This window comes from Asterias rubens, chromosome 6 (genome assembly GCF_902459465.1).
Source record: "Asterias rubens chromosome 6, eAstRub1.3, whole genome shotgun sequence".
Classification (NCBI taxonomy): domain Eukaryota; kingdom Metazoa; phylum Echinodermata; class Asteroidea; order Forcipulatida; family Asteriidae; genus Asterias; species Asterias rubens.
This window is the reverse complement of record NC_047067.1, coordinates 9,777,777-9,805,458: the sequence shown is the minus strand read 5'-3', so window position 1 is coordinate 9,805,458 and position 27,682 is coordinate 9,777,777. Positions and strand designations below refer to the sequence as shown.

Sequence of the window (27,682 nt, the reverse complement as noted above, 5' to 3'; positions counted from 1 at the left end):
AATAAAACAAGTTTTGTTTTCTCATTTAAAATCAACATTGACTGTAGCATAATTGATGAAAACACAGAGATGTCGTAACTGCTCACCACCCCCCCCCCCCCCAAAAAAAAAGGGGATGGTACAATATTTTTTATGCAAGAAGAAAGGGGGAAGCTTTCCATTCCCAAGAAACACTTACTTGGTTCTTTTGAGTCAACATATTTCTCCATTTAGGCCTGCTGTCTTAAAGCCACTGGACACTTTCGGTAAACATGTTTTTATGTTAATATATTAATAAGTATTTTTAGTAATTACCAATAGTGTCCACTGCCTTTAAGATCATTCAGGCGCTATTGTTATTGTTATTCAATTTCATTTTTCTAGCGTTTCTTCAAATGATTTAAGCTCTTTACATTAATTATTGAAAAGTGGAAAATCACTAATAAATATTGTATTAAAGCCATTGGACACTTTCGGTAAAGAGTGTTGTTCAAGGCCCACACTTCGTGTATCACAAACCTGTGAAAATTTAGGCTCAATCGGTCATCGGTGTCGGGAGAAAATAACGAACCCACCCTTGTTTCCCCACGTTTCGCCGTGTCGTGAAATGTGTTTAAAATAAATCCGTAATTCTCGCTGTCGAGTGTTTTCTCAAATAGTAAAGCATTTCATGGAATAATATTTCAAGAGAAGTCCTTTACTATTACCTTCTGTAAACCCTGTAAGTTATTTGTAAATCTGTGATTTTTTTATTTATGTTTTCTGTTCCGAAAGTGTATAGGTAATGACTTTAATGCGTTTTGTTCACGCCCCTGGAATAAATTAATTCAGTAACAAGCTCATTCTGTGCTTTCATTGGACGGGGTCCACTGTGGAATGTCACGTCATTGGTGATCTTCGCATTGTTATACACGTTGTAACGAGTTTTGCGCTTTTTTTTCTAGACACCAGTGACCGCATGGCCTTTCTCACCGTGTAGCGCAACGGAGCAGCACGCCGTACCTCTCGGCTCTCCAATTTTGGACGTCGCGTTTTCTGATGAACTTTTTTACCCGTAAATGTGTCGAAACTCTTACCCTGGCCAGCCATGTGCATTCAGAAATATTCCTACTATAACTGTTGCACGTTTGGTACCAATTTGGCCTTGATTTGAAGTAGGCCTACGAGACAAAATGTATGAAATTTGTGCCTTTTTTTCACTGGGTGGCTAGACAAGCTTTTACTAAAAACTGCAGTCGAGCACATTTTAGAGATTCCCACGAAGTTCTCAAGATCAACTATAGACTTTGAAAGCATTATAGTGAGTGGATGGGGAACTCCGCTGAATTGCCGTAGAATGCTGTGTAAAACTTCACAACGAAGGCTGGACACATCGACCAAACAACATTGTTTTTGTTGAGGTAAGCTTTGGGGTCAAAGTAGGGGGGTGAACCAACGCCGAAATAATCTTTTTTTCATCTGATAGAATATTTAGTTCATGAAACGGGTTTTACACGATGACCAGGGCCAAATTTAATAGCGCTGCTAAGCACACAAATTTGCTTAGCATGACATTTCTCCCGTGATAAAAACAGGAATGCCAACCAAATGTCCACTTGATTTTCAAGACAAGAAATTTGGGTGATGAGATCCTGTTTATCAAGGAGGAAATTTAGTGCTAAGCAAATTTTTGTGCTTAGCAGCGCTATGAAATTGGGCACAGGGCATATCTGTACTCTTTGGTTGAGTGGGTATGTTCGGTTACCGTAATTAGTTTTATAAAGATAATAACAAAGACCTATTATACGAGGGCCACGGGGAGCAGTTCATTGAAATTGGTGGCTCGTAATCGGTTAGCAGACAAAATATTTGTGTATATATTTTGTGAATTAAATAAATAAGAGTTCAAGTGTGAAAAATCATAACACTGTGCTTTCTTCTTGCCACTATAGTTTCTTCACAAGTCCCCCTCTTTTTTGTGGACGGGGGTGGGGGGATAACCAAAGTAATGTTTGTCCTTGACATTATCATTTTGATCTTGTTCAGATATGTTTTGGCTCAAAGAGGAAGTTCATTTTAATATTAAGCTATTCATAGTATTTCGTTTCTTCCAATCTCAAAGACATCTCATTCCCTCATTATACTCACAGCTGACTACTCATTCCTTTCCGTCAAAGTTTTGTTTTGAGACATTATTTTTTTTATTCATCTATTTCCATTTTTATTTCCATTTTCTTTTCTTTATTTATTCTTTATTCTATTTTATTTATTTATTATTTTTTGTTGTATTTATTGGATCAGTAATCATTTTAATAGGTACGCAAGTGCATATCTTCTCAACAACTTGATAAAATCATGATATTGGTTTCAAATTTATGGAAACGACCAAATTATTGTTTTATTTTAATACCAAAAACTTTTTTTTCTTTTGGATTAAGTTAGCCCCTCTTTCATTCAATTGTATCATTGATGTATATACGTGTTGTTATCTCAATTCAGAAACGGGTTGAACAGCTGATGCAGCTGTTAGCAATGGACGGAAACTGGGGGCAATTTGAGGGCCGACCCAGCACACAACAGCGACCTCTCATTCAAACATGCTTCAAGAGACAACGATGGGACTGTTGAGTCCTCTCAAGAGAGTGTGACCAGATGGCAGTTGAAGATCTTCGATATGTGGTATCTGGGCATACATTGGACGTCAGGAACCAAGGTAGAGAAAGGCAATGTTTCCCAGCCTGATATTGTCAATTTTTGGGCCTTTGTGGCAGGCAAGACATACACTTGTCATTTGAGAAGTTTTACATTTCGTGTAATAATTTCCATACATACTCCAGAGTTATAGAAATAACGGCTATGTGCTCCTTTTCTTCAAAAGTTTATCTTAATCAGACATTGCAGTCTCCACAAAATGCTAGATTTGAAGTTTGCTTCCAATGAGCTGTGTACAAATTGTGCATACGGGAACTTCAGGCTCAGTTGCTCTTTGGTTAACATGTTGGTGTCGCAACTCACAGGTCACCCGACCTCCACATTTTAAAGTTAACCTCTTTGATAAGTTTCTTTCTTTCTATTTGTCTTACTTTTTCTTCTTTTAATTTCCAGCCTGTCCAGATGGGTGTTGAAGATCAATGGATTTGTGGTATGAGGACGTACTTGGAGGTCACCAAAGGACCAAGGTAAAAACAACTTTGCCGTATATCCAACCTCCAACCGCCGTACTTTTTAAAGTACGCTTTTGCGATTTACCTTTTTTTTTTTTTTCTCAACTGCCAGTAAATACAATTGAGTAAAAAAGGAACACACAAATGTAAACACACAAACATTTTATTTTTTGTGTTTTTTTCAAAAAAAGTACCAACAATTTTACAAGTTTGCACCTGATTAATTGATATCATTGAACTGAAATGAAAATGCATAAAACACTCTTTTGAGTTTCGATTTTCCTGATTAAAAAGTAAGATTTTTGATAGAGCGCAACAGTGGAGGTTGGATAGCGCAAGTTGACCCTCAAGACCAAGATCAAGACAAGATGAAGACTTCAAAAAGTAAGAGAAGATCTAACCCGTTCTCTTGCAGGGTCCCACCCCTCGTACATCCCCTTCCCATCCTTGATGTTCATCGATCTTGTTGATGTTGTCCTTGCCTGAGAGTTTTCAAGGTGACTTAAGAGTTTCTTGGCTTTGTATTTCTTGATTTGCATATTGGTCGAAGCCAGTGATGCTTTTTAATTAGGAAATTTCTGGAAAACTTCTTTTGGGTTGATACTTCAAGTCATCAGTTGTCATGTTTATTTAAAATTGTCATGATCTTAAACTCCAAGTAATACATACGTTAGACAAGGAGGAGTAAAAAATGCAACTGAAACTTCATTCAAAGTATTTCTCAATTCCGGTGAAAACATTTTTTTATTTTTTGACAAATCAAAGCAGACAAATTTAAATTGAAAGTGATTCTACACACTCCAATCCAAAAACACACCACAATTAGTAAAAGTAATCATGCAGTCAATTATTTAAATTTACCATTCATTTAATGGATATTGTTTGACTAAGGAGTATTTAAACAGATAATTTAGACATTAGCTAAATAAATATTTACATATTCCTGATATCAGCATTACATAAATTATGAATGGCGAAACGTTCTTTGAGTCTTTGAAAATTAGGGAACAAATCATACATAATAAAAAAAAATAGCTGTATCTCTTGCTTTGTTGGATCAATTATTAAGTCCAATTTAAAAAAAATGGGAGGGGGACCTTAAAGCATTAAACTTCTTTTAAAGCTGTAGTCTCAAAATGTGCGTCAATAATATTGACTTCCCTCAACCACTTGTTTGCGAGCGCTGCGAGAAAAAAATAAGAAAAAAAAAAGACGGGAAAGACTGAAGAAGATCAGAGAAGGAAAGGAGACTGAAGAAGATCAGAGAAAAGAAAGGAGGAAGAAAGAGCAGATCGCCCATGAAGGAAAGACGACAGTGGCTGCTGAGGTTTGTATGAGGTAAATCAGTAAAGGCCTAGAGTAAACAGTGGTAGCTTAGAAAAAAAACTAACTTTCATCAGGTTAACTGGCATGGGTAAAGTATAAGATGACTGGTGTAGTTCTTAGTCTTGATTCTAAGATACTCAATCTTGAAACAAAAGTAAGAGCTACCCAGTCATCAGTAAATGCCGAAGATGAAGACCCTCCCTCTGATGTCTCTGGTGAGTGACTGAAGGCAGGCAAAGGTTAAGTACAACAGGTAAAGTATCAGGGTCAAAATAACCAACATTTTCTCAACAGCATCCAAATAACCATTATTTTCTCAACAGCTTACAAATAACCAACATTTTCTCAACAGCTTCCCAATAACCAACATTTTCTCAACAGCATCCAAATAACCAACATTTTCTCAACAGCTTCCTAATAACCAACATTTTTTCAACAGCTTCCCAATAACCAACATTTTTCTCAACATCTTCCAAATAACCAACATTTTTTCAACAGCTTCCAAATAACCAACATTTTCTCAACAGCTTCCAAATAACCACCATTTTCTCAACAGCTTCCAAATAACCAACATTTTCTCAACAGCTTCCCAATAACCAACATTTTCTCAACAGCATCCAAATAACCAACATTTTCTCAACAGCTTCCAAATAACCAACATTTTCTCAACAGCATCCAAATAACCAACATTTTCTCAACAGCTTCCCAATAACCAACATTTTCTCAACAGCTTCCCAATAACCAACATTTTTTCAACAGCTTCCAAATAACCAACATTTTCTCAACAGCTCCCAAATAACCAACATTTTCTCAACAGCTTCCAAATAACCAACATTTTCTCAACAGCATCCAAATAACCAACATTTTCTCAACAGCTTCCCAATAACCAACATTTTCTCAACAGCTTCCAAATAACCGACATTTTCTCAACAGCTCCCAAATAACCAACATTTTCTCAACAGCTTCCCACTAACCAACATTTTCTCAACAGCTTCCCAATAACCAACATTTTCTCAACAGCATCCAAATAACCAACATTTTCTTAACAGCTCCCAAATAACCAACATTTCCTCAACAGCTCCCAAATAACCAACATTTTCTTAACAGCATCCAAATAACCAAAATTTCCTCAACAGTTTCCAAATAACCATTATTTTCTCAACAGCTTACAAATAACCAACATTTTCTCAACAGCTTCCCAATAACCAACATTTTTTCAACAGTTTCCAAATAACCAACATTTTCTCAACAGCATCCAAATAACCAACATTTTCTCAACAGCTTACAAATAACCAAAATTTTCTCAACAGCATCCAAATAACCACCATTTCCTCAACAGCATCCAAATAACCACCATTTCCTCAACAGCTTCCAAATAACCACCTATCCTCAACAGCTTCCAAATTACCACCATTTCCTCAACAGCTTCCAAATTACCAACATTTTCTCAACAGCTCCCAAATAACCAACATTTTCTCAACAGCTTCCAGATTACCAACATTTTCTCAACAGCTTACAAATAACCAACATTTTCTCAACAGCTTCCAAATAACCAACGTTTTCTCAACAGCTTCCCAATAACCAACATTTTCTCATCAGCTTCCAAATAACTAACATTTTCTCAACAGCTTACAAATAACCAACATTTTCTCAACAGCTTCCAAATTACCAACATTTTCTCATCAGCTTCCAAATTACCAACATTTTCTCATCAGCTTCCAAATAACCAACATTTTTTCAACAGCATCCAAATAACCACCATTTCCTCAACAGCTTACAAATAACCACCATTTTCTCAACAGCTTCCCAATAACCAACATTTCTCAACAGCTTCCTTTTTAACCAACATTAAAAAAAAACTTTTATTCCACAGCTTTGAACGATTTTCTCATCGAGTTTCACCTCTTTTCTTTCTCAACAGTCTGAAATGTGTTCTTCCCGCGAAGGTAGAGACTAGTAGTGTAGTGACCTTGAGTCAGGGGTCAACATGGTCGGGTGCTGGCAGCAAAGGTTAAGTATTGATTTGGTGAATTATTTGGTAAAGTTTAAGAGTGAAGCCCAGTTCATACTTCCTGTAAATGCTGAGCGAGTGTTTACAACACAACTCTCGAGCTTTTTTTTTCTTTGTGAATAATTTGCACGAGTTTAGCACAGCTCAGCTCAACTGTAGCAAATTATTTGTTGCGAAAAAATAACGGCAAGTTTTTCTTAGCGAATTTGTGTTGTCAATAAAAAATTATTCTCGTAGCATTCGCATTCGCAGGAAGTATGAACTGAGCTTCAATGTGAATGAAAATATTACCTTTCTTTTCCCTAAACTGGTAATTAAATTGTTTTTGTTTTCTCACAATCTGCAGCCTGTCATTGCTGAAATGGATCTCCTGACAAGGACTTGTGCACAGATTGCAGTATCTGGAACACCGTTGATTGGTATAGTATTGAGGTTATCCAAGGTAATGTGTGGTACAACTGACTTTGGCTAATTGAAGTGAACCCCAGACGCTAAACCTTTTGGATACTGTTCCTCCGAAAAGCAGATCATGTTTCCATCTTGATGATGATGAAGTAATTTGTGTAATGAAATCTTAACTTGAGCTGAGGTGGGGCTCACCAGAAACTTGTTTCATGCAACAATTTGATAATTTCAGGTGACAAGTTACTGGTCAAAAAAGTACCTACTTATTTAATCAACAAATCATTCAAGAAGTTTGAAAGATCACAAATAAATCTACATAAGTATATTGATGACTTTGGGAGGAAAAAAAAACCATGCATCAACAATCCACATTTTGATCTAGTCAATAGTTGTAATCAGAAGTCCAAAACTGGTATTGTTTGAGATTCTATAATAGCAAGCATGATGAACGGCCAGCCAACAATCGAGCTTTAAACAACTAATTTGTATGTGCGTACCATTATATTTCTAAGGTTTTGAGCAGTCTGTTGTGAAGTTGTGACTACAACCGGACCTGCCTGTTTGCAGCATTGTTGGACACCAACGGACTCTTGTTTGCAGCAAGCAATGCTGGAGGATGCGGGTGCAAGGAGTCAACAACACAATGCTTGGTAAGCTATAAGTACTTTAAAAATGTCTTTGAAGAGAAGGTTCATCCGAAAAAAGACAAGCAAAGGATCAGTTGATTGATTTTTCAGAATGAGCACACGGTATTAAAAAGTTGATTTGAAAAAAATCCATTTATTTCGCTCATAATTATGCAATAAACACACATACAACCAACTGATGGAAAACCTAACTAAAACTGGAGTTCAATTTTTTTTCAGAAAAAAACACACAAATGGAGGCCCTTGAAACTTGGGTTTATCCAAACAAATAAGCAAAGGATCAGTTGATTGATTTTTCAGAATGACCATCTTCGAAGGTTTAAATAGAGTTTATTTGAAAGAATCAAATCATCCCCATCATTTAGTGTGCAAAAAACACCCATACAACCAACTGGTGGAAAACTTTGTATGTAACAAGTTTTTTTTTTCCTGCTTTAATTCACACTCTGAGAAGCAAACAATTGATAGTTGTTTTCCTTTTTCATTGAGTTGAAGCAATGCTTGGAGCTTGAGGAGAATTGATGTCTTGCACATGCAAGCATAGCCTAAACTGTAACTACAAACAAAATGTTTGTATTAAGCCTGGTTCATACTCTATGCAAATGCAAAGCGAACTTTGGTGACGCAACAATCGCTAGGCGCTCCATTTCCCTTTATGACGCAGAGAAACTCGCTTCGCACAAAGCATTCGCAGGATGTGTGAACCGGGCTTTTAGTCTTTTTGAGGTATGTTGGACACACTAGGAGTGCACTGTTCGGTTTGGGCAAGTACAGACAAATTTACCCAAACCCAGCAATGTCATTATAGTACTGTTATAGTGTCCACCATATCTCAAGATGGCTTATTGCCTTAATAAAAAATCAATTAATTTGTGTAAACTTTCTCCTGCAGATTGAGACGATGACCTTGAAGGTGACTCTTGAGGCTCCTCAACGCTTAGACTGTGTGCCACCAGCTGAAGAACTGACTCTCCGCTTAAGGTGACAGAGGGATGTTTTGAGACTCACCACTCCGGACCATGATGGCGCCTCACTGTATGAAGACACTCAAGAACGTTACCATCTTTGACAATATCTGAATGAGTGGCTGTGACTATGGGTGCAGTTGTTGCTGTGGGCCTCATATTTTGATTTAACGCATGGGCCAATTTCAAAGAGCTGCTGCAGCACAAAATAGCTTAGCACAATACAGTTATGCTTACCTGAATACGGTAACCAAGCAAACTAGCATGTCCCTCTCATGCAGTTTGCTCATTGCTGCTTAGCAGACGATTGTTGAGCAACATTTTCTGCTCCAGCAGCTCTATGAAATTGGACCCTATGCACCATGATAATCAAGCCATATCAACAGCCACTCATTCAGATACAGCATTTGTGTAATGTTAACACTCAAAATACTCTGTTCTTGAACCCATCAAAATCTTATACCATATTGCACAAGTAGCATGGTACTCTTTATAAATTATTGATTTCATAAACTTGCCTCATGCCATTGTTGGTTTATCATAGAAAATCAAATTTTGTTCAATTCAAGTGCAATATCATTTGGATTTTGATGGTGTCAGAGCAATTAGGAGTTTAACTCTAATAAGGCCATGTCACACTGGGCAAAATGACTAGCAACCAGTTCCAGGCAATCTGCAAGAAGAAAGTTCATTCTCAATTATTTCAGTTTCTCGTTAATTTCCTGGAATAGTGAGTTACAGCTCTAGTAGAATGTCTCTTGTACTGCCGATGTGTTCCTTGGGCGTGCAGTGCAGTTGGTTGCCTCCAAGTTGCCTGAAAATTGCTCTGTGTGACATGTCCTTAAAGATTGTACAGTTTTTTTTAAAGGAGAACAACAAATTAAATCAGTACCAAAAAGGCAAAATAGTATGTAATAGTCTGTGCAATTTATGAGTGGGTACGTGAAAATGTTATCACTTTAAAAGCAGATTGCAAGTAAGAGCATTAAAACAAAATTACAAAATGTTGTTCCTGAACATGTTTAAAATCATGGCAAGGAGAGCTTAAGCTTAGTTATTTTACTAAGTTGATGAAGGTAGAAAAACTGACAAAATCTGTTGACAATTATTATGTTTGTGTTATTTTGGTACAACTATCTTAATAGTATTTTGAGGTTATTATTGTATGCACTTCATCTACAGTAGAGGGAGAAAACTTCACACATTGCTCCATAGCAACTATTCAAAGATATGTTGGAATTTTTGGGTGCAAAAATAATTAATGTAGGGCCAAATACATGTTTAAGCAAAATGCATGTGCAGACAAAAACCATCCACAACATCAGGACTCGGTTTCATAAAGAGCTAAGATTGATCTTGTCAGTCTTAAATTGCTTAGCAGCAAAGTGTATGTCACAATACAAATTACTATTGCAATAGTGACCACTCATCTTAAGACGAATCTTAATCCAAGATCCGTTCATTCAAAAAAAGGTTGTTTCCCTGCGCTCAAAAACAACTAAAGTGAAACAGAAGATAGATTAATTATTGTAAATTGTAAAGTTTGGCAACAACTGTACTTGTACTTGTATGGTATTTATGCAACTTGGAATAAAGTGTTTATCTAGTGGATTTTACTTGTATGGTATTTATGCAACTTGGAATAAAGTGTTTATTTATCTAGTGGATTTTTACTTCACTGTGTAAATAAAGTTTTGTTGTATTCTCTGTGTAGCGTTTGAGATTTTTTATTGGAAAGCTGTATGAAAAAGATATTTTTTTGTAACCCCCCCCTTTAATAATTTCATTGAGCTACTTGAGTATAACATGTTTGCTTAAACAGTATTCTGCTTAGCAAAACTAAGTAAGATACTGGCTAGTCAAAGATACATTTGAAAAGGACGGTTACCTTATTCTGGTCGGCAGCGTTTTCTTTGCGCTTTATGCTGCTTTTTTGCTCATAGCAGCTCTTTGAAATTGAGAGGGTGTATCATTTTGTGGTTGGGGTAAGACATGTTGCTATAAGTGCTCGTAACACAGAAAGGCCCAAATGTGCCCAAATTGACGCATGGGGCAGGATTTCCTGGGACAACGTCCAGTTAAATCGGAGGTCGGTGGTTCAAACCCTGCTATAGTATATTCTGTTTGAGGTTGAACAAAAATACTACAGCATTGGGGTTAGAACCAACGACCTCTAGGTTTAACATGCCGTTGTCAATAGGAGATTCTGACCCCACCACTCCCCCATAATGGGAAATCAACATGGGATTAAGGAGAATGATTAAAAAGAGGGCATTGTTGGAAGAAGTTTGTGGTTCAAACCCTGCTGTAGTATTAACTATTTCAGGTTGAACAAAGTAAAACAAAAATACTACAGCGTTGGGGTTAGAACCAACGACCTCTGGGTTTAACATGCCGTTGTCAATAGGAGATTCTGTCCCCCACCCCATAATGGGAAATCAAAGAGGGCGCTATAAGACGAAGTTTGTGCTCATCAGTTCGGCCGGAAGGGGGGAGTGGGCAAAGAATCTCGTGCTACACAGGTGGGGTTGGAACCAACGACCTCTGGGTTTAACATGCCGTTGTCAATAGGAGATTTTGTCCCCCACCCCCATAATGGGAAATCAAAGAGGGCGCTTTAAGACGAAGTTTGTGCTCATCAGTTCGGCCGGGAGGGGGAGTGGGCAAAGAATCTCGTGCTACACCGGCCATCTACCAACTGATATCTGGCCCGATTTTGTCAATATCGGGGTGGGGGTAAAGAAGCCATACAACTTCTAGATGTCGTATAGTCAGGGATCCATGGGCGTCAATCAAGGGAGGGACAGGGGGACATCTCCCCCCCCCCCATCTTTTAGAGGGTGGGGTACACAATAGCAAATTCCCCCCACCCCCCATCTTTCTGACCACCTTTATCATGAAGCCCAATTATTGCACTGAGTAAGACCAAACTCTGTGTCCCACCATGGGCATATAATCCTGGGGGGGGGGCACAACTTTTTGAAGGGTGCGGGTCACTGTATCAAATGTCCCCTCCTCAAAATTTGCCCAAGATTGCAACATAGAGCATCAAAAAATGAATAATTTTTCCTTGTCCCTGCATTTGAACATTACAGCATGTTATGTTTTGAGGATTGTGATAGGCCCTTTGTACACTTAAAGGGATTGCATTTACGTTTGGTAATCGGAACCCGATGAGGCTATTTTTTTAAATATTTTTAACTGACCTGTGAAAAATTCATTTCAATAGGTGTTAGCGTTTTCGAGATATTGCTGTAAATCTGAAGCGGATGTAAGGCCGTGTCCGAAACGACGACTTCGGCTACAGCTACGGCTAGATCAGCGCGTCTACCAGTGTTGAAGAATAGCAGACGCGCGCGATCTAGCCGTAGCTGTAGCCGAAGTCGTCGTTTCGGACACGGCCTAATAATCTGCAATAACTGGAGTAGGCAAACTGAGAAACGTTACTATCGGTTAGGATTCTCGGGTTCAACTTTTGGAGTATAACAAATGTCACTCTTTTTCAAAAACTTCAGTACTTCGATTTAAAAGTTTCTACAAAATGCAATATCCATTGCAGCTGCCCACCAAGGCAGTTGTTTTTGCCATTTATAATTACCAAACTTTTACAGACACTTTTGAGATGATAGCCTGGTGAGGTTATGGGTAAGGGAGCCGGCGTTATTTCCCAATGAAAAATTAACGCCGGCTGAAGAATAAAGTTTCAAAAGAGAGAGCACTATCAGAAATAATTGTAGGCCTACACAATTTTAACAGAGTATAAGAGAATCGTAGTGTCATTTATTCCATTCGTCCAATCCCCAGCAGTGGATTTTCATCTCAGTCCAATATTTGCAACTGCATATTGCGTCCTTCTTAGTCGATTAGAAACAGGGAATCCTTATAAAAAAAAAGTCGGGCAGAAACAAAAAATTGCCCTGGAGATCTGCCGTCACATAAAAATACGGCAACCCATCGGCCCTGTTTTGGTTAAACGATGTAAGTCATTTTTTTTAGATTTTGAGATAAAGCCATTTCCCAGTAAAGTGAGGGCACTCTTTCCGATTCTGAAAATCTTATCGTCAACGGATGAGTGGTTCAGAAGATACAAACTGTATGTTGACCTGTACAACTCAAAGTTTGTGACTTTAATTCACAAAAAAGATGTATGTCACACTTACACTTACTTTACAAACTAAAAATATGGTAAAATGGTGTATCTCTCTGACATACACCATTTGAGCAAATTAATCAACATCCCAAATGCTTTTTAGTATACCATTGTTATGCACCAGTTTGACGACATACGCTTTCCTGTGAGTGTGCATTATTTCGGTGAAATGATGTATCTTTGAATAAACTGTCACAGTTTCTTTAATAATGTTCAAAAACTTATAACAAAATATGGAAACTTATTTTCAATTATTACATTGGTGAAAAACTTTAAAAAAAAATGACAATCCAATATTCTGAAACAAAAAGGCAGTTATTTAAACTTTAAACCTATTTTTCTTGAAATTAGCTTTTTTGAGATACATCGTTTTACCAACTGGGCCGCCATACTTATCCCCTCGAGTGTGCCAATTTTTCTGCACCGTTAATGTGGTTGGGCGCCCTCTGTTCTTTTCTGCACCGTTAATAGACCTTATCGCAAATACCAATGCGCAAGCGCAGACTGTTGAATGAGGTGCATTGTGGGATAGATATGGATCAAATTTGGATACCAGCTAGACCACAATGCACCTAATTCCAAGCTTTACGCGCGCGCCCCAGTATTTGCGAAAAGGTCTATGTGGTTGGGCGCCCTCTCTGTTGTATGAAAACAACTGGCACACGGGCGGGGGGAGAAGTGCACTTGTTATGAAAGGGTATTATTTATTTCAGTCTCGATCCGGTTCAGTGCTCTCTCAACAATGAATAGTCAGTATTCCATATCGATGTTGTGTAGCAACTAGTCACGACAGATCAATAAACTAGCAGGCTACAATTGAGCAATATTTACTTTTGTACAATACGGCTTGGCACGTCACGAAGGATTAACTTGGTCTACTTTGCATAATACTAGTTTACTACATGTGTGAAAACGATATGTCATTCTTGGTTTTGTTTGCTGATCAAGTTTTATGAATAACGAGGTGTTTGTGTTCTGTACCAGATTTTGGTTGAATGCCGAACCACCGAACCAAGCTGATGTTTCTCTGAACAACGGCTGTGCAATGGTGAAATGATTGCTGCAATGCACTGCAAAACATCGGTGAACTTGCAAAGCAAAGACAATACTAAAAGTAAAACAGTAAACTGGACTCGCAAGAATCTGGAGCCTGTGTGTGTGCAGTGTGTCTGAAATAAGGCAAGTGAACTTTTAAACTGTTCATAAAATTAGACTACATCATACTATTACTAGTAATACATGACTAAGGTAAAAAGAGGATGGACCAAACAATATCAAAACACTATCAATAATTTGAGTGTTTTGAACTCGATCTTGATCGTGATGTTTGAAGTTGAAAGGAACAATACAACTCTCACCTCAACAACAATAAATTGTCAATGTCAATGGGCCTACTAAGCCTAAATAAAATGGGTACTGTGTTATTCCTCCATGAGTGTATACTAGTTTTACCTAGAGTACTGTAGGATAGGCCCACTCTGTTTTAAAAACAATTTTGACATCTGTAGGGAAATTACTTTGCAGTTAATTTATTTCTGTGCAGTAAATGTCTTTGAGAGTATTGAAAATTATTATAAATGGAGGCCATAAAAGGGATAAATCTTAAGTAAATGATTATGTTGTATGATGACACTGCAGTATGACTATTTTGTAATGTACTATAAACAAACTGAGTAGCACTGCAGGTAAGCCTACTCTTTTTTAATATAATAACGTCAGTTTTAAATAATTTTGTTGCGTTACAGTTACCTATTTTGGTGCTGACATTGGGTTAGTTGCAATAATTCGTGTAACCCTCATGATCCTCAGACCTTTGGGAGGATGGACATGATGGAAGGGTCGGGAGAATGTAGGGTTATGATCATCACAACTACTGTTGGGTGTGTTTTTACTTGGTTCATTGATTTTTAAGCCATTATATAGGGCCTACACTTTCGGAGCAGAAAAAAAAAAGTTCACAGATTTACAAATAATTAACAGGGTTTACAGAAGGTCACAGTGAAAGACTTCTCTTGAAATATTATTCCATGAAATGCTTTACTTTTTGAGAAAACATTGAAACCTTTATCAATTCTCGATATGTCGAGAATTACGGATTTATTTTAAACACATGTCATGACACGGGAAACGTGCGGAAACAAGGGTGGGTTTTCCCGTTATTTTCTCCCGACTCCGAAGACCGATTGAGCCTAATTTTTCACAGGTTTGTTACTTTAATTATATGTAAGTTGTGATACACGAAGTGTGGGCCTTCAAAAGCTTTGGACAACTCTGTTTACCGAAAGTGTCCAATGGCTTTGAAAGCAAATTTAAGAACTGCAAAGGAATTTTCATTTATTTGCAGATTGTGGCACTGCTTGTGATAGTATCCCCAATAGCATACCAAGTGTCAAGACTTTTATTAATATGATGAGTGATGACATTAGGTGAATTGGGGCAATACTTTTTTATTAGTATTGGAATTATTGAAACTATTTTTCTCTCATCCACTTTATCTTGAAAAAGCAATTTTTGTAATCTTTTATTCAATTGCAGGACTCTACATAAAACTTGAAACAGAATTTTCTTCAATTTGGAGTACAAACCATATAACACCATGAGCGAGTGGAGTTTACGCCAAAAACTGCGTGAGGTAAGATGAGCTCTATTTGGCACAGTATTCAAATTTTAAAATAAACGCTTTAAAACTAACTTGATTGCTTTATACTGTGGACCAGCTAACAAGGATTGCCTACGATGGTAATTGGAGCCCTCTGTTTGTTTCAGTCATAGCTGGAGACCCACATGTATACCATAAAACTTACCTGAGAAACTTTCGTTTTTGAGATATTATAGCCGAATATCTGGAACATTAAATGTACATACATGCAGGAAGAAATGTTACTGACACTTCTGAGATTCATCTTGGAAAAGTTTCCGTAACCTGCCACCACTTTGCATTTGTTATGAATTAATGTTGTACTTATCTAATTTACTCAAAATAAGAAATTGTTGGACAAAATTAGTGAAAAAGTGGTGGCAGGTCAGAAGACGGAAAGTTTCCCTTCAACCTTTTTGGGGATATAGAATGATATCTTAAAAACAGAGCCATAAAATTGGACCCGGGTTACATCTTGTGATTATAAATATTCTGCAGCAAAGCATTCACAGGCCTACATCGTTTTTGAAAGGGCAAGGACATCAAGGCATTTTCTACTTGGTAAAGGAAATTGTAGGCCTATATTTTTACTGTAGAGCATTACAGGGGCACCAAGGCATTGACAAGGTGGTATGGAAGTAATCGCCTTCATTGCCTCTGTGATGTATCAGGCTGGCATTCATGTATCCAGTATTTGAATAATAATTTCATTGATTTTTTTCCTCTATCAGTCAGTGATTGACGCTGTCAACCGAGGTGACCAGACCGAAGTAGAGATGCTACTAAATAAAGGAGCTGATGTGAATGAAGGTACTGGGGGATATCTAGCCAAACAGACGCTACTACTGATTGCTATGCAGAAAGGTCATGTCGATATTGCCAATCTTCTTGTGGACAGGGGAGCTGATCTTACTGCTACAGTCATGGTGAGTGTTTCATACTGAGTGTCAGAGGCATTGGAGAAAGCTAGGGTCAGACAATGAGTGTCATAGTTCAGACCGTGCTCTTCTAAAGCATTTTGATAAGTAGCCAACCACGCTAATAGTCTCTGGATTTAAAGCCATTGGACACTTTCGGTACAGAAAAAAATTAAAAGTTTACAGATTTACAAATAACTTACAGGGTTTACAGAAGGTAATGGTGAAAGACTTCTCTTGAAATATTATTCCATGAAATGCTTCACTTCTTGAGAAAACATTAAAACAATATCAATTCTCGATACCGAGAATTATTGATTTATTTTAAACACATGTCATGACATGGCGAAATGTGCAGAAACAAGGGTGGGTTTTCCCATTGTTTTCTCTCGACTCCGATGACCGATTGAGCCTGAATTTTCACAGGTTTGTTATTTTAATATAGAAGTTGTGATACACGAAGTGTGGGCCTTGGACATTACTATTTACCGAAAGTGTCCAATGGCTTTAACTTGTCCATGGGAACTTTTAGTAGCCCTAAACTTGTCATAAATGCATCTTTCTAATGCATTAATGGTAGCAATCACAACCAGCATAAAAGACTAAAGAAGTTACACTCTTAGCTCTCAAAAATATATTAACCCATTTCATGTATTTTCCACATCTGAATTGAAGAAAAATTAGCACTTTTAACAAATAGGGTGCACAGTTTTGAGTAGCCCACAGGGCAAGTTGAGAGGTGGTGTTTACTAGCCCGTAGCAGTTTTTACTAGACAAAAAATACGCTGGGCCACTAGGTGTTAAGGGTGAGCCCCGTAGTTGGAGAAAGTTTGGATCTTTTGAGTTTTCATGAATGGATAAATGACCTGTTTACACTTAAAGTGGTATGCTGCAAACTCAGAAAACTCGGAATTCTAATTGATTCCATTCTTGTACAACAACTGGACAAAGGTCAGGAATCAAGTGTTACACAAGAACCTCATGAAAAGGGGTATTACAAAGCATGTTTTCCCAATACCAAGTGCCCTCCCGGTTGTGTATGGGTGAAACAATGCGTAGCTTGGTAGTGCTTGTGTAGGCTTCACAATGGAAAGATCTGGGGGATATTTCCGTCAGCAAACTGGCTGACAGCAAACAATTGAGGGAATTCCAAAGTTGTTCCAGTTACAATAAATTGTCCACCTTAAAGGCGCTGGACACTTTTGGTAATTGTCAAAGACCAGTCTTCTCACTTCGTATATCTCAACATATGCATAACATAACAAACCTGTGAGTATTTAAACACCCTTGTCACACAAGTTGTGTGCTTTCAGATGCTTGAATTTTAAAAACAGTATTATGAAAACTTGAGCCCAATTTCATAAAGTAAAGCAGAATACACTGCTTAGCAAATTTCTTTGCTAGAAGCAAAAATGAGTGTGGCACTTATTGCAACAATGTCAACTTTATGGAATTTTTGCTGGAAACCAGGCTTCAATCAACACTTACAAACCAGTTTCTGCCAGGTTTTTTTCCTGTGCTTACCAAGGTTTTATGGTTATAGGCTTTATGGAAATTGGGCCCAGGTCTGTATCAATGAGGAGGTTATTTTTGTTTTGGTAGTAAATAAAATGGTTTAAAAAAAATGTAGCATCATGCCTGTGCACCCCTGAGGTATCTTCACTGTTAAGTGTTATAACAATATAATATTCCAATTTCCATTTGCTATAATATCAGGTGAATAAGAGAGAACTGACGGCCCTTGATATTGCGAAGGAGAAGGAATTACTGCCTCTGGTCAGTGTTATCCAGAAGAAGACGGAAGCAAATCAGGTATCTACGAACTTCAAATAAAATCACTTTCTCAATTAGTAATCAATGTCCAGCCAACTGTCGTTATTACAAGGTCGCTGGGACTGGCCAAATTACATCTGGAATGATGTTATACATTGTAAGTGGACAGCAAAACAAAGAAAGAAACACAAAGCGATATGAAATCGGACTTCAGAATGTACTTATAAAAAGTTACTCTTAGGGTTGACTGTGAAGAACAATTGACTGTACATTCTATTGAAAATGCCTTTGGTAATTGTCACAGACCAGTATGTATTCCAACAAATGCATCAACAAATCTGTTTCGGGCCTGAAGTTTTTTAATATTTGAGTGAGAAATTACATACATGTATCTGTGATGACCAAGAATGACATGACATAACCGATAACAGTGATTGACATGATGACTGTTGAATGACATGATGAATGAATGACTGTTTTTGTTTTGTTTTCTCAGAGGTTACTCTTAGCGGTTCAGGAGGGCAACTCAGACAAAGTGCAGACCGCGCTTAATACCGGAGCTAACATCAATTTGCTGACTAAGGTAAACAACACCCTTAGAAACAGTCAACCGGTATTACAGACAATATTTAAACAAGCGGACAATCTCTCAAGATTGCATACCGCAAATCGTGTCCTCTATTTGAACTTTGTTACTTGATATGTTGACATTTCTGACTATTAAGGCAATTTAAAGATATGAAGTCATAAATATGAGCAGATTTCTAATACCTGTGATCAGTGTAATGGGAGTGATTGAGATAGCACACATCACTATGGACTCAGTCTCATTAGTAAACGAAAAATGCCACATGATTCTAAACCTCAAAAGACCACAATGGCCAAAGTCAGCTAGTACCAAACGGCTGTAAATTATGACTTTAAATCAACCCCAAAAGTCATTTAGTAGGGCTCGAATTAGAGGGGGGGGAATCCACAATTCTACAGGGTTTCGTACATGTATTTCAAAGCTGTTACTGGACCAGCAAATGTTTTACCAGCGTCAAAATAAGAAAAAAAAATTCACAATAAAACCCGGTTCATACTTCCTGCGAATGCGAATGCGAAGCGAATTTGACGTAAATTTGACGTCACAACCCTCCTTTCGCAGCGATATTCGCAAGTGAGTTGAGCAAAGTTGAACTGCTGCGAATTATTCGTTGCAAATTTGTGACATCAACATTAACTTCGCATTCGCTGGAAGAATGAACAAATGAAAAATTCGCAGCAGTTCAACTCTGCTCAACTCACTTGCGAATATGTCTGCGAATGGAGTGTTGTGACGTCAAATTCACGTCAAATTCGCTTCGCATTCGCATGAAGTATGAACTGGGCTTTATACTTCCACCATGCAAAGTTTCAAATCCTACATTATTATTTTAGTCAATTTATTTGATTTTGTCTTATCAGGACGGTGACTCTGTGCAGATGAATCTATTACTGATTGCTCTCAGTCAGGGACATATAAACGTGGTCCAGTTGCTAATACAGAGAGGGATAGATCTACATTACACAGTCACTGTAAGTTCCTGTAGCACTCATACATGTATGAATCTCAAAGCAATTGGACACTTTCGGAACAGAAAAAAAAAATAAAAGTTCACAGATTTACAAATAACTTACAAGGTTTACAGAAGGTAATGGTGAAAGACTTCTCTTGAAATGCTTTACTTTATGAGAAAACATTAAAACAATTATCAATTCTCGATATCGAGAATTACAGATTTATTTTGAAACACATGTCATGACACGGCGAAACGTGCGGAAACAAAGGTGGGTTTTCCCGTTATTTTCTCCCGACTCCGATGACCGATTGAGCCTAAATTTTAACAGGTTTGTTATTTTATATGTATAAGTTGTGATACACAAAGTGTGGGCCTTTGGACAATACTGTTTACCGAAAGTGTCCAATGGCTTTAATGTGCAGTTGTAACAGCCATGATATTCTTCCTACTTTAGTCTGATTTTCGAATTGGAAAAGTCAGAATAATTGTGATTAAATAGCCTGAAATGTCTACTCAAGCCCACACCTCAAGAACATGTTGGTCAGCTCTTGTATTCAATAAAAATGTCCTCCTTTTTTCCCAAGGAACAAATGTCATGTCTGTTTAGTGGTAAACTACGGTTAAGACCTCCATGTATGACCACGGTTCTCTTCAGAACAGTGATAAGGAAACTGAGGACCTTTTCTATGGCTTGAGCTCTGGCTACGGCTGGAGCTCTGGCTATGGCTTGAGCTCCAGCTATGGCTTGGGCTCCGGCTATGGCTTGGGCTCCGGCTATGGCTTGGGCTCCGGTTCTGGCTTGAGCTCAGGTTCTGGCTTGAGCTCTGGTTGTAACAGGGAACGCTGTCCTTTGTAGGTTCTGTCACAGAAATGGGAAACTAACATCATGGGCTGAAGGAGGATAATTTAACAGACGGCCCTATCAGCAGAAGAATGTTTTACGCAGTTCGCCATATGGGGGGACAGAATCTTCGGGGGGACAGACTCTCCTGCCACACCGGCTTGGGCTCTGGTTCCGGCTAGGGTTCTGGCTTGGGCTCCGGCTCTGGTTTAGACTTGGGCCCTGTCATGAATTTTTGAGCAGTATACAACATGTACATTTTTCACAGTGTTTTAACATCAAAAGGAGCCTGGAGATGAATTCAGAACCAAGCGTGGGAAAAGGCTCTTAGTTTATAGGGGATAACCATGTCATTAAAATCTCCTCTATGAAGAAGAGGTGGCCTTGAAAAATACCTATGGTGAGATAAGTCTCGTGTACTGTAGACTATTGACCACTTGCACCAACGTCACATGCCACAGTCTGCCATGCCCGCAACTTCACTGGGAAGTAAAATCTCATGTTATGTGAGTGCCGAATAGCCTCAAATCCGCACTACCATTTGATGCGTACTATTATTAACTATTGTTAATCTTGTTTATTGTTTGCATAGTTTCCTGACCAAACGGAGCCAGAATCGGCACGAAGTTTTGCAAAACGACTGAACCACAACAATGTGGTTGAACTTATTGACAACGTAATGGAAAAGAAGGAAACAAATCAAGTATGTATAATATTCATCTAAACTTTGTGGGACTTCATTGTCGAAGAGCAAAAAGCTTTATCCTCCCAAAGTGTCATGCCCAAGCCGTCTAGGAGGGTGTCATGGCCGAGTGGTTTAGAGTATCAAAATCAGGTTTCGATAGTTAAGTCATCACAGTGTGGTGTTCGGGTCCTGCTTGTGACACTTGTGTCCTTGAGCTAGATAGTTGCTTCTCTTTACCCTCCAGGTATAAATGAGTACATCCGAGGGTAGAGGTTGACAGTTGCCCGGGTTGTATTTTGATTGTATTCCATTTTGTGAGGCGAAACCGTGTGAAATGGAAATATCAGATAATCATCCATTCTGCATTCAATACATGTTTTCCCGTTGATAAGTTATTGACTTAAAAGAAAACCAATGGGAACAACTTGTCTCATAACAAAAGCTGTTTTTATTAATAAAGTGTCTTCAATCTTTGTTTGCAGGATGAACGCAAAATGAACGCAAACTCACACGACAACTTTACAGTGGTAGGTATCCAATCAATTGTGTAACAGTTCAATCTTCATGTTTAAGAAAATAGGCTTTTTCAATACAATTTCACAATTAAGGAACTGTAATGTTTACACAAATAAAAATAACATTAACTGTAGAAAACTACTTACCAGTCAAAAGGAACCATGGTATAACCGCCAACAAATAGGTAATGGTCTCATGTTTTGACCCTGTCAGAGTCTTTCTCAACGGCTACCTTTTGAGGAAGACTTGTAGTTACCTCTACGAAAGACTCTGCTTGGTCAAGAAATAAGAGCAATGGCAATTCATTTTTTGTGCAGCTATAAAAATGTGTGTGATTTTTGTTATCACATAGCAGTCAGCTCGCACATCATTCAGCAGCCATCTTACACAGGCCATTATTTGTCAGAGTGACACACGCCTTTGCTATTTGTGTTCTATTTAATTTTTTGTCTTTCTCCTAGGCAGCCTATTTTTTATTTTGCCTGTTGCTCCCCGGATTAATGTTGTCATTATTATTAATGTTGTTATTATTATTATTATTATTATTAATGTCCATTTCCTTGTGTTTTCCTTGTTTTATGTGTGGACTTGTTTTATCCTGTGCCTTGTTAGTTTTGTATCATAAGTTTTATCATCTATTAAATTTTCACTGTAATGGGCAGTATTTAAATTTTATATCTATTCTACTAAAATGTGTATATATTTTTCTACGTTTTGTGTTAATGAGTGGCTCCATCTTTTTATTGTATGGTAATCTTGGTTTTATTTTGTAGAAACATTATTAGTAACTTAATTATCTTTAAATATTTCCTGTCTTGTTCACTATTTAATACAATATTTTTTAGTGATTTTCGACTTTAATGTAAAGAGCTTTAATCATTTGGAGAAGAGCTAAATAAATGTTGAATAATAATAACAATAGCGCCAGAATGATCTTAATTGATATCATTGTTATCCTGCAGGAACCTGTTGCCAAGTCAACGGGAGGAATTGTAGACATAGAGGATGATGAAGATGAACAGGTGAGTCACATGACTAGCAGGATTCATTGTCACATGACTTGCGGGTTTCACTGTCACAAGACTAGCGGGTTTCACTGTCACATGGCTAGCGAGTTTCACTGTCACATGACTAGCAGGATTCACTGAACAGTTATATTTGTCTGCAGTGTATCTTTGTAAATAATGGCCTTTTTAAATTGTAAAGTGCATTGAGGGATCTGTGATTCAGAGTGCGCTATATAAATGCTGTTTTATTTTTACTATTATTTTTTTTTTCAGGTACAAATGGAAAACAGTTCCGACTTAAGAGACACCAGAAGGCAACCACGATCCAGTAATTGTGTTATATCTTGATGTTAGCGATCTCAGCAGCTATTTAACAGCCCTCGTTGCATTTTCCCCTGACTTATAGGTTTGCCTAAAGACAGTGGACACTATTGGTAATTACTCAAAATAATTGTTGGCAAATAAACTTACTTGGTAACGGGCAATGGAGAGCTGTTGATAGTATAAAACATTGTGAGAAATGGCCCCTCTGAAGTATTATAGTTTTTGAGAAGGAGGTAGTTTCTCACTCAAATAATAAAATACATCAGGCCTGAAGCCTTTTATTAGGAATCTGAAAGCACACAAATATGTGCAAGGGGTGTTTTTTCCTTCATTATTCTCTTGCAACTTTGATGACCAATTGAGTAAATGTTTTCACAGATTTGTTATTTTATGCATAGGTGGGATACACCAAGTGAAAATACTGGTCTTTGAAAAATTTCCAAATGTGTCCAGTGTCTTTAGTGGAGGGTATACCTTTGGTAATTGCTCCAACAATTAATGACATATTAAAACTTACTTGGTGTGAAGCACTGCAGCTGTTGCTACATGTATAACATTTTGAGAAACAATTCCCTCCAAATTAATGTGGCTTTATAGAGTCCGATTGTGAATTCCAATTGCAGATTATTCATTTCTTCCTGCAGGGTTGGTCAAAATCTCACCCTTTGAAATGAATTTTTCACAGATTATTTTTGTGTATATAGCTACATATAGGTAGAATAAAACAATTTTTGAGCACTTCCAAAAATCAACGGTATACTTTGCCTTCACATACAAGTATGGAATTGTTTGACTGGGTGCTTTATCAGATATTACATTCCAAAATATTATTTTTCTTAATACAATTAAAAGGTCATGTATTTTTCGTGACACTGGTCTTTATCACAGTTGAACTGTTGAAGAGTTTTAAACACAATGTCTGCACCTCACAATTTCTACCATTTAAATTTCCTGCTTAAGAGGAGGACCTTGTGATTTGAACATCTTTTTCCTTGCATTTATAATGTTATTACTCTTTTTTTTGTGGCAAGAATTTTTTTATTTTATGAGGTATTTGCCTAACATCACAAGGCCATGGGACGGCCGCTTCAAGGCGAGGGCTACACTTAACAGATTTGGGCTGTCGACCCAAATCAACTGCCACCAGGGGCACATTGCCACCTACTCCTTGGGCTGGAACAGGGTTACCCCTTCACAGTCAGGCATGGGTATCATCCACTAGGAGCCTGACCGGTAGAGCAAAATGCACTACCTTCCCAAATTGATACAAAGCAGTTATGGTTAAGTGCCTTGCTCAAGTGTCATGACAGGGATTCGAACCCACACTCTGCTGCTGACAACGCCAGAGATTGGGTCCGTGACCTAGAGCACTGGGCCACGACGCGCCTTGAAAATGTGAACAGAGCGTGCATCATGAAGGTGGTGGTATTGTGAGACGATTAGGACCATCTTAGTGATGGTGAAAGACGCTTCTTGCTCAGGGCTGACCTTGTATTGTGAGACGATTAGGACCATCTTAGTGATGGTGAAAGACGCTTCTTGCTCAGGGCTGACCTTGTATTGTGAGACGATTAGGACCATCTTAGTGATGGTGAAAGACGCTTCTTGCTCAGGGCTGACCTTGTATTGTGAGACGATTAGGACCATCTTAGTGATGGTGAAAGACGCTTCTTGCTCAGGGCTGACCTTGAGCCAGTAAAATCTTTACCCACTGATTCTTCACTGTCTGGGATGTCTTGAATTGTGGTGTGATTTTTATTTGATTATGTAGGCATATTCTGTGTCCTTTTGCTCTTATGTGATATTTTTGTGTGGAGGATGTCAAGGAATCTTGTGAAAGTTTCTGCTGAATACTGTGTCTATTTGCTGAGAAAACATCAACAAAATAGTGTAATCGGAAACTGATTTAAGTAGATTAAATAAAATGGTCTCATTATTAATGTACTTTCATCATTTCATGTTAAACAGAGTTTATTTTAATTAGATACATAATCTTTATGCTGCCGTCCAAGTTAACTGATCATCCGTCCTTTTAACTATTACAAACATGTTTATGTAATTTGTGTGTGTTTTGTGTGGAATACCGATATATTTTACAGGAGTATATTTTATATATTTTGGATAATTTACAAATGTTGTATTTTCTGTATATGGAGAATGATCTTCAAATTTGACATGACTTGACTATGAACCAAGTCTTGATTTCAGCTCAGATTAATCTTAAGCTGGAATCATTCTTAACTGCTAAGCAGAATGTGATGTTGCAATACAAATCACAAGGATAATACCAACAACTCATCTTAAGATGAATCTTAGCTTTGTGAAATTAAGCCTTGCAGGAAAAGTAAAAAACTGATTGCAATACCTATTCCACTCAGCAGATGCGACCGCTACAGCAAGAAACTATTCGGCATTGCACTCTTATTACACAACACAAAATAATCAATGTCATTTTAGTGCTTTAAATATGTAAACACTTTAAAGGCAGTAGACACTATTGGTAATTACTCAAAATAATTAGTATCATAACCTTTCTTGATTACGAGGAGAGGTTGATAGTATACAACATTGTGAGAAACGGCTTCCTCTAAAGAAATGTAGTTTTCGAGAAAGAAGCAATTTTCCACGAATTTGATTTCAAGACCTCAGATTTAGATTTTGAGGTCTCAAAATCAAGCATCTGAAAGCGCACAACTTTGTGTGACGGGTGTTTTTTTCTTTCATTATTATCTCGCAACTTCAAAACCCTATTGAGCTCAAATTTGCAAAGGTTTGTTATTTTATGCATATGTTGAGATACACCAAGTGAGAAGACTAATCTTTGACAATTACCAATAGTGTCCAGTATCTTTAAGCCTTGCAGGTAAAGTCAAAAACTGATTGCAATACCTAAGTCACTCAGCAGCTGCATCCGCTACAGCAAGAAACTATTTGGCATTGCATAACACAAAATTATTACACAACACAAAACAATCAATGTAATTTTAGTGCTTTAAATATATAAACACTTTAAACAAAAATTATTATTCAGAGTTTTTATTTTGACAGGAAAGTATAATTTCATACAAATGGATCTTTGCTACGAGTGTATAAAACAATGTTAGAGTGTCAACACAACTGTAGTACTATGTACACTGTCTATGATAAATAAACTATTACATGTAAATGATTTTAAATGATTTTGCTTGTGAATTTTTGATGAAATTTAGTTTGAGTGGTTTGTTGACCTTTTTGTTAGTCTTGGTCCAAGTCATCACTATCTCATACGTTAAACGTAAACAGGATAACTCGACAGAGGGCGCGCTTTTCTTCTTTTCTTCTTGATTTCATTCTGTTGACGACTGTGTCTATTGACCCAAAAGCTGGCGGGGGCAACACGGTACGCTGCCTATGGTAGCGAGAATGAACTTGCGCAAAGCTAGCGGGCGATAGCATGGTACAAGGCTTGGAAATAATCCATGCTAAGGTCTTGAACCAAGACTACACTTTGTTTATGATATAGCCTGATGGGAGGGTAATCGGCAAAAAGGGTATTTTAGAGGATTATAGGAGGCCGGGCGGGTGTTTTAGAGTATTTCGGGAGATCCCGAGGGAGTCGTGGTGTAACCATAGCACGAGTAAAATCAAATTAATAATTCTTATTTCTTATATAACGCTCTATCACAACCCTAGGGGCATATCAATTGTATTGAAGTATGAGATCTATTCCTTTACAGCACCATGTAATGGTTTACAAGTTGATGTGGCCCAATATGCTGCAGATCGCACCACAAAAACTATGGGGGTGAACCCCTTCTCTTTTTGATAGAGTGCACTGGGTTCTTTTACGTGCATTACAAACGCATGGTACCTATGGCTTTTTGTCCTATCTGAAGGACGCAGCAATAATGGTTAAGTGTCTTGCTCAATGACACAAATGTCACAACCAGGACACGAACACACACACTCTACTGATAAAAAAACACCCAAGTTCCCTGTTCCTTATACACCTTTAAAAAATATATTGGCCTTGACGCCTTGTACCAAGAAGCTGTTGTCGCCAAGGGTATTATATAGCATGCTGGTTGCTATGGGTTTAGTACTTTGGTACATGGTTGCTGTGTGTGTAGTGCGTCAAGTTCCGAGGCTGTCTAGTACAAATAAGACATATCATGCGACATGCTCTAAACCAATCAGAAGGCAGATTCCTTGAGATGGGTGTTATAAGTAACTTATGTTTTATGACAAAAATGATGGACAGTGGACATCATGTTTTCTTCTGGCTTTAAGCCTCCAGCAACGGATGTATTTATTTATTTATTTATTTATTTGTTTCATAATCCTGCAAAGGAAAATAAATCATTTAATAATTCCATTATTGAAAAAAAAAAATTAAAATAGAGAAATCTAACAAATTAGTATCTCAAATAAACATTCTTGTGCATCCAGAATTTATCTTCAAACAAGTATAAATACAGTGACTTTGGGCCTAATTGCTTTAACATTTATATAGACTGTAAAATATCTTAAATATATTTTTGAAAATGGGCTACACTTACTGTACAACTATCTAATAATAGGTCTACAAGTATGGTGGGTTTTATGAATAATTAGTGGATGGGAATGCATTTAACTGGATCAGTGTGAATTACAAACACACAATTAAATACATGTACAAAAATCCAGAATCAGAAACCATGTATATATAGGAAAGTTATTATATTTTACATTTTATTTATATTACATATTTATTCATAATATATGAGATATTCCACTTGCATTTTAATATTGTCATCAATTGACAACTAGCATTTTGGCAAAATTTAGGTTTC

General features: G+C 37.5%; 1 protein-coding gene and 2 long non-coding RNA genes across 5 annotated transcripts; all 3 read left to right on the top strand.

Annotated features, from left to right (window-relative positions):
• The first annotated feature begins 963 nt into the window (after positions 1-963).
• LOC117291760 lies at positions 964-3,410 on the top strand. Its single transcript, XR_004519192.1, has 3 exons — positions 964-1,379; positions 2,458-2,671; positions 3,064-3,410. It is a non-coding gene; the product is annotated as an uncharacterized LOC117291760 (long non-coding RNA).
• Positions 3,411-6,793: 3,383 nt separating this feature from the next.
• LOC117291660 lies at positions 6,794-10,136 on the top strand. Of its 2 annotated transcripts, none has more exons than XR_004519186.1 (3): positions 6,794-6,878; positions 7,377-7,514; positions 8,404-10,136. It is a non-coding gene; the product is annotated as an uncharacterized LOC117291660 (long non-coding RNA). The 2 variants fall into 2 exon arrangements; XR_004519185.1 differs by having other exon boundaries at positions 6,799-6,901.
• A 3,168-nt stretch (positions 10,137-13,304) lies between these two features.
• On the top strand, positions 13,305-23,033 carry LOC117291734 (ankyrin repeat and KH domain-containing protein 1-like). Of its 2 annotated transcripts, none has more exons than XM_033773602.1 (11): positions 13,305-13,375; positions 13,611-13,805; positions 15,162-15,258; positions 15,996-16,190; positions 17,898-17,993; positions 18,451-18,537; positions 19,404-19,514; positions 20,932-21,042; positions 21,507-21,551; positions 22,503-22,562; positions 22,821-23,033. In XM_033773602.1, exons 3-11 carry the CDS (start codon positions 15,223-15,225, stop codon positions 22,893-22,895), a joined length of 816 nt encoding a protein of 271 aa, XP_033629493.1. In that variant the 5' UTR covers positions 13,305-13,375; positions 13,611-13,805; positions 15,162-15,222; the 3' UTR covers positions 22,896-23,033. The 2 variants fall into 2 exon arrangements, with proteins under 2 accessions (XP_033629493.1, XP_033629494.1); XM_033773603.1 differs by lacking the exon at positions 13,305-13,375 and adding an exon at positions 13,388-13,499.
• Positions 23,034-27,682: the final 4,649 nt, after the last annotated feature.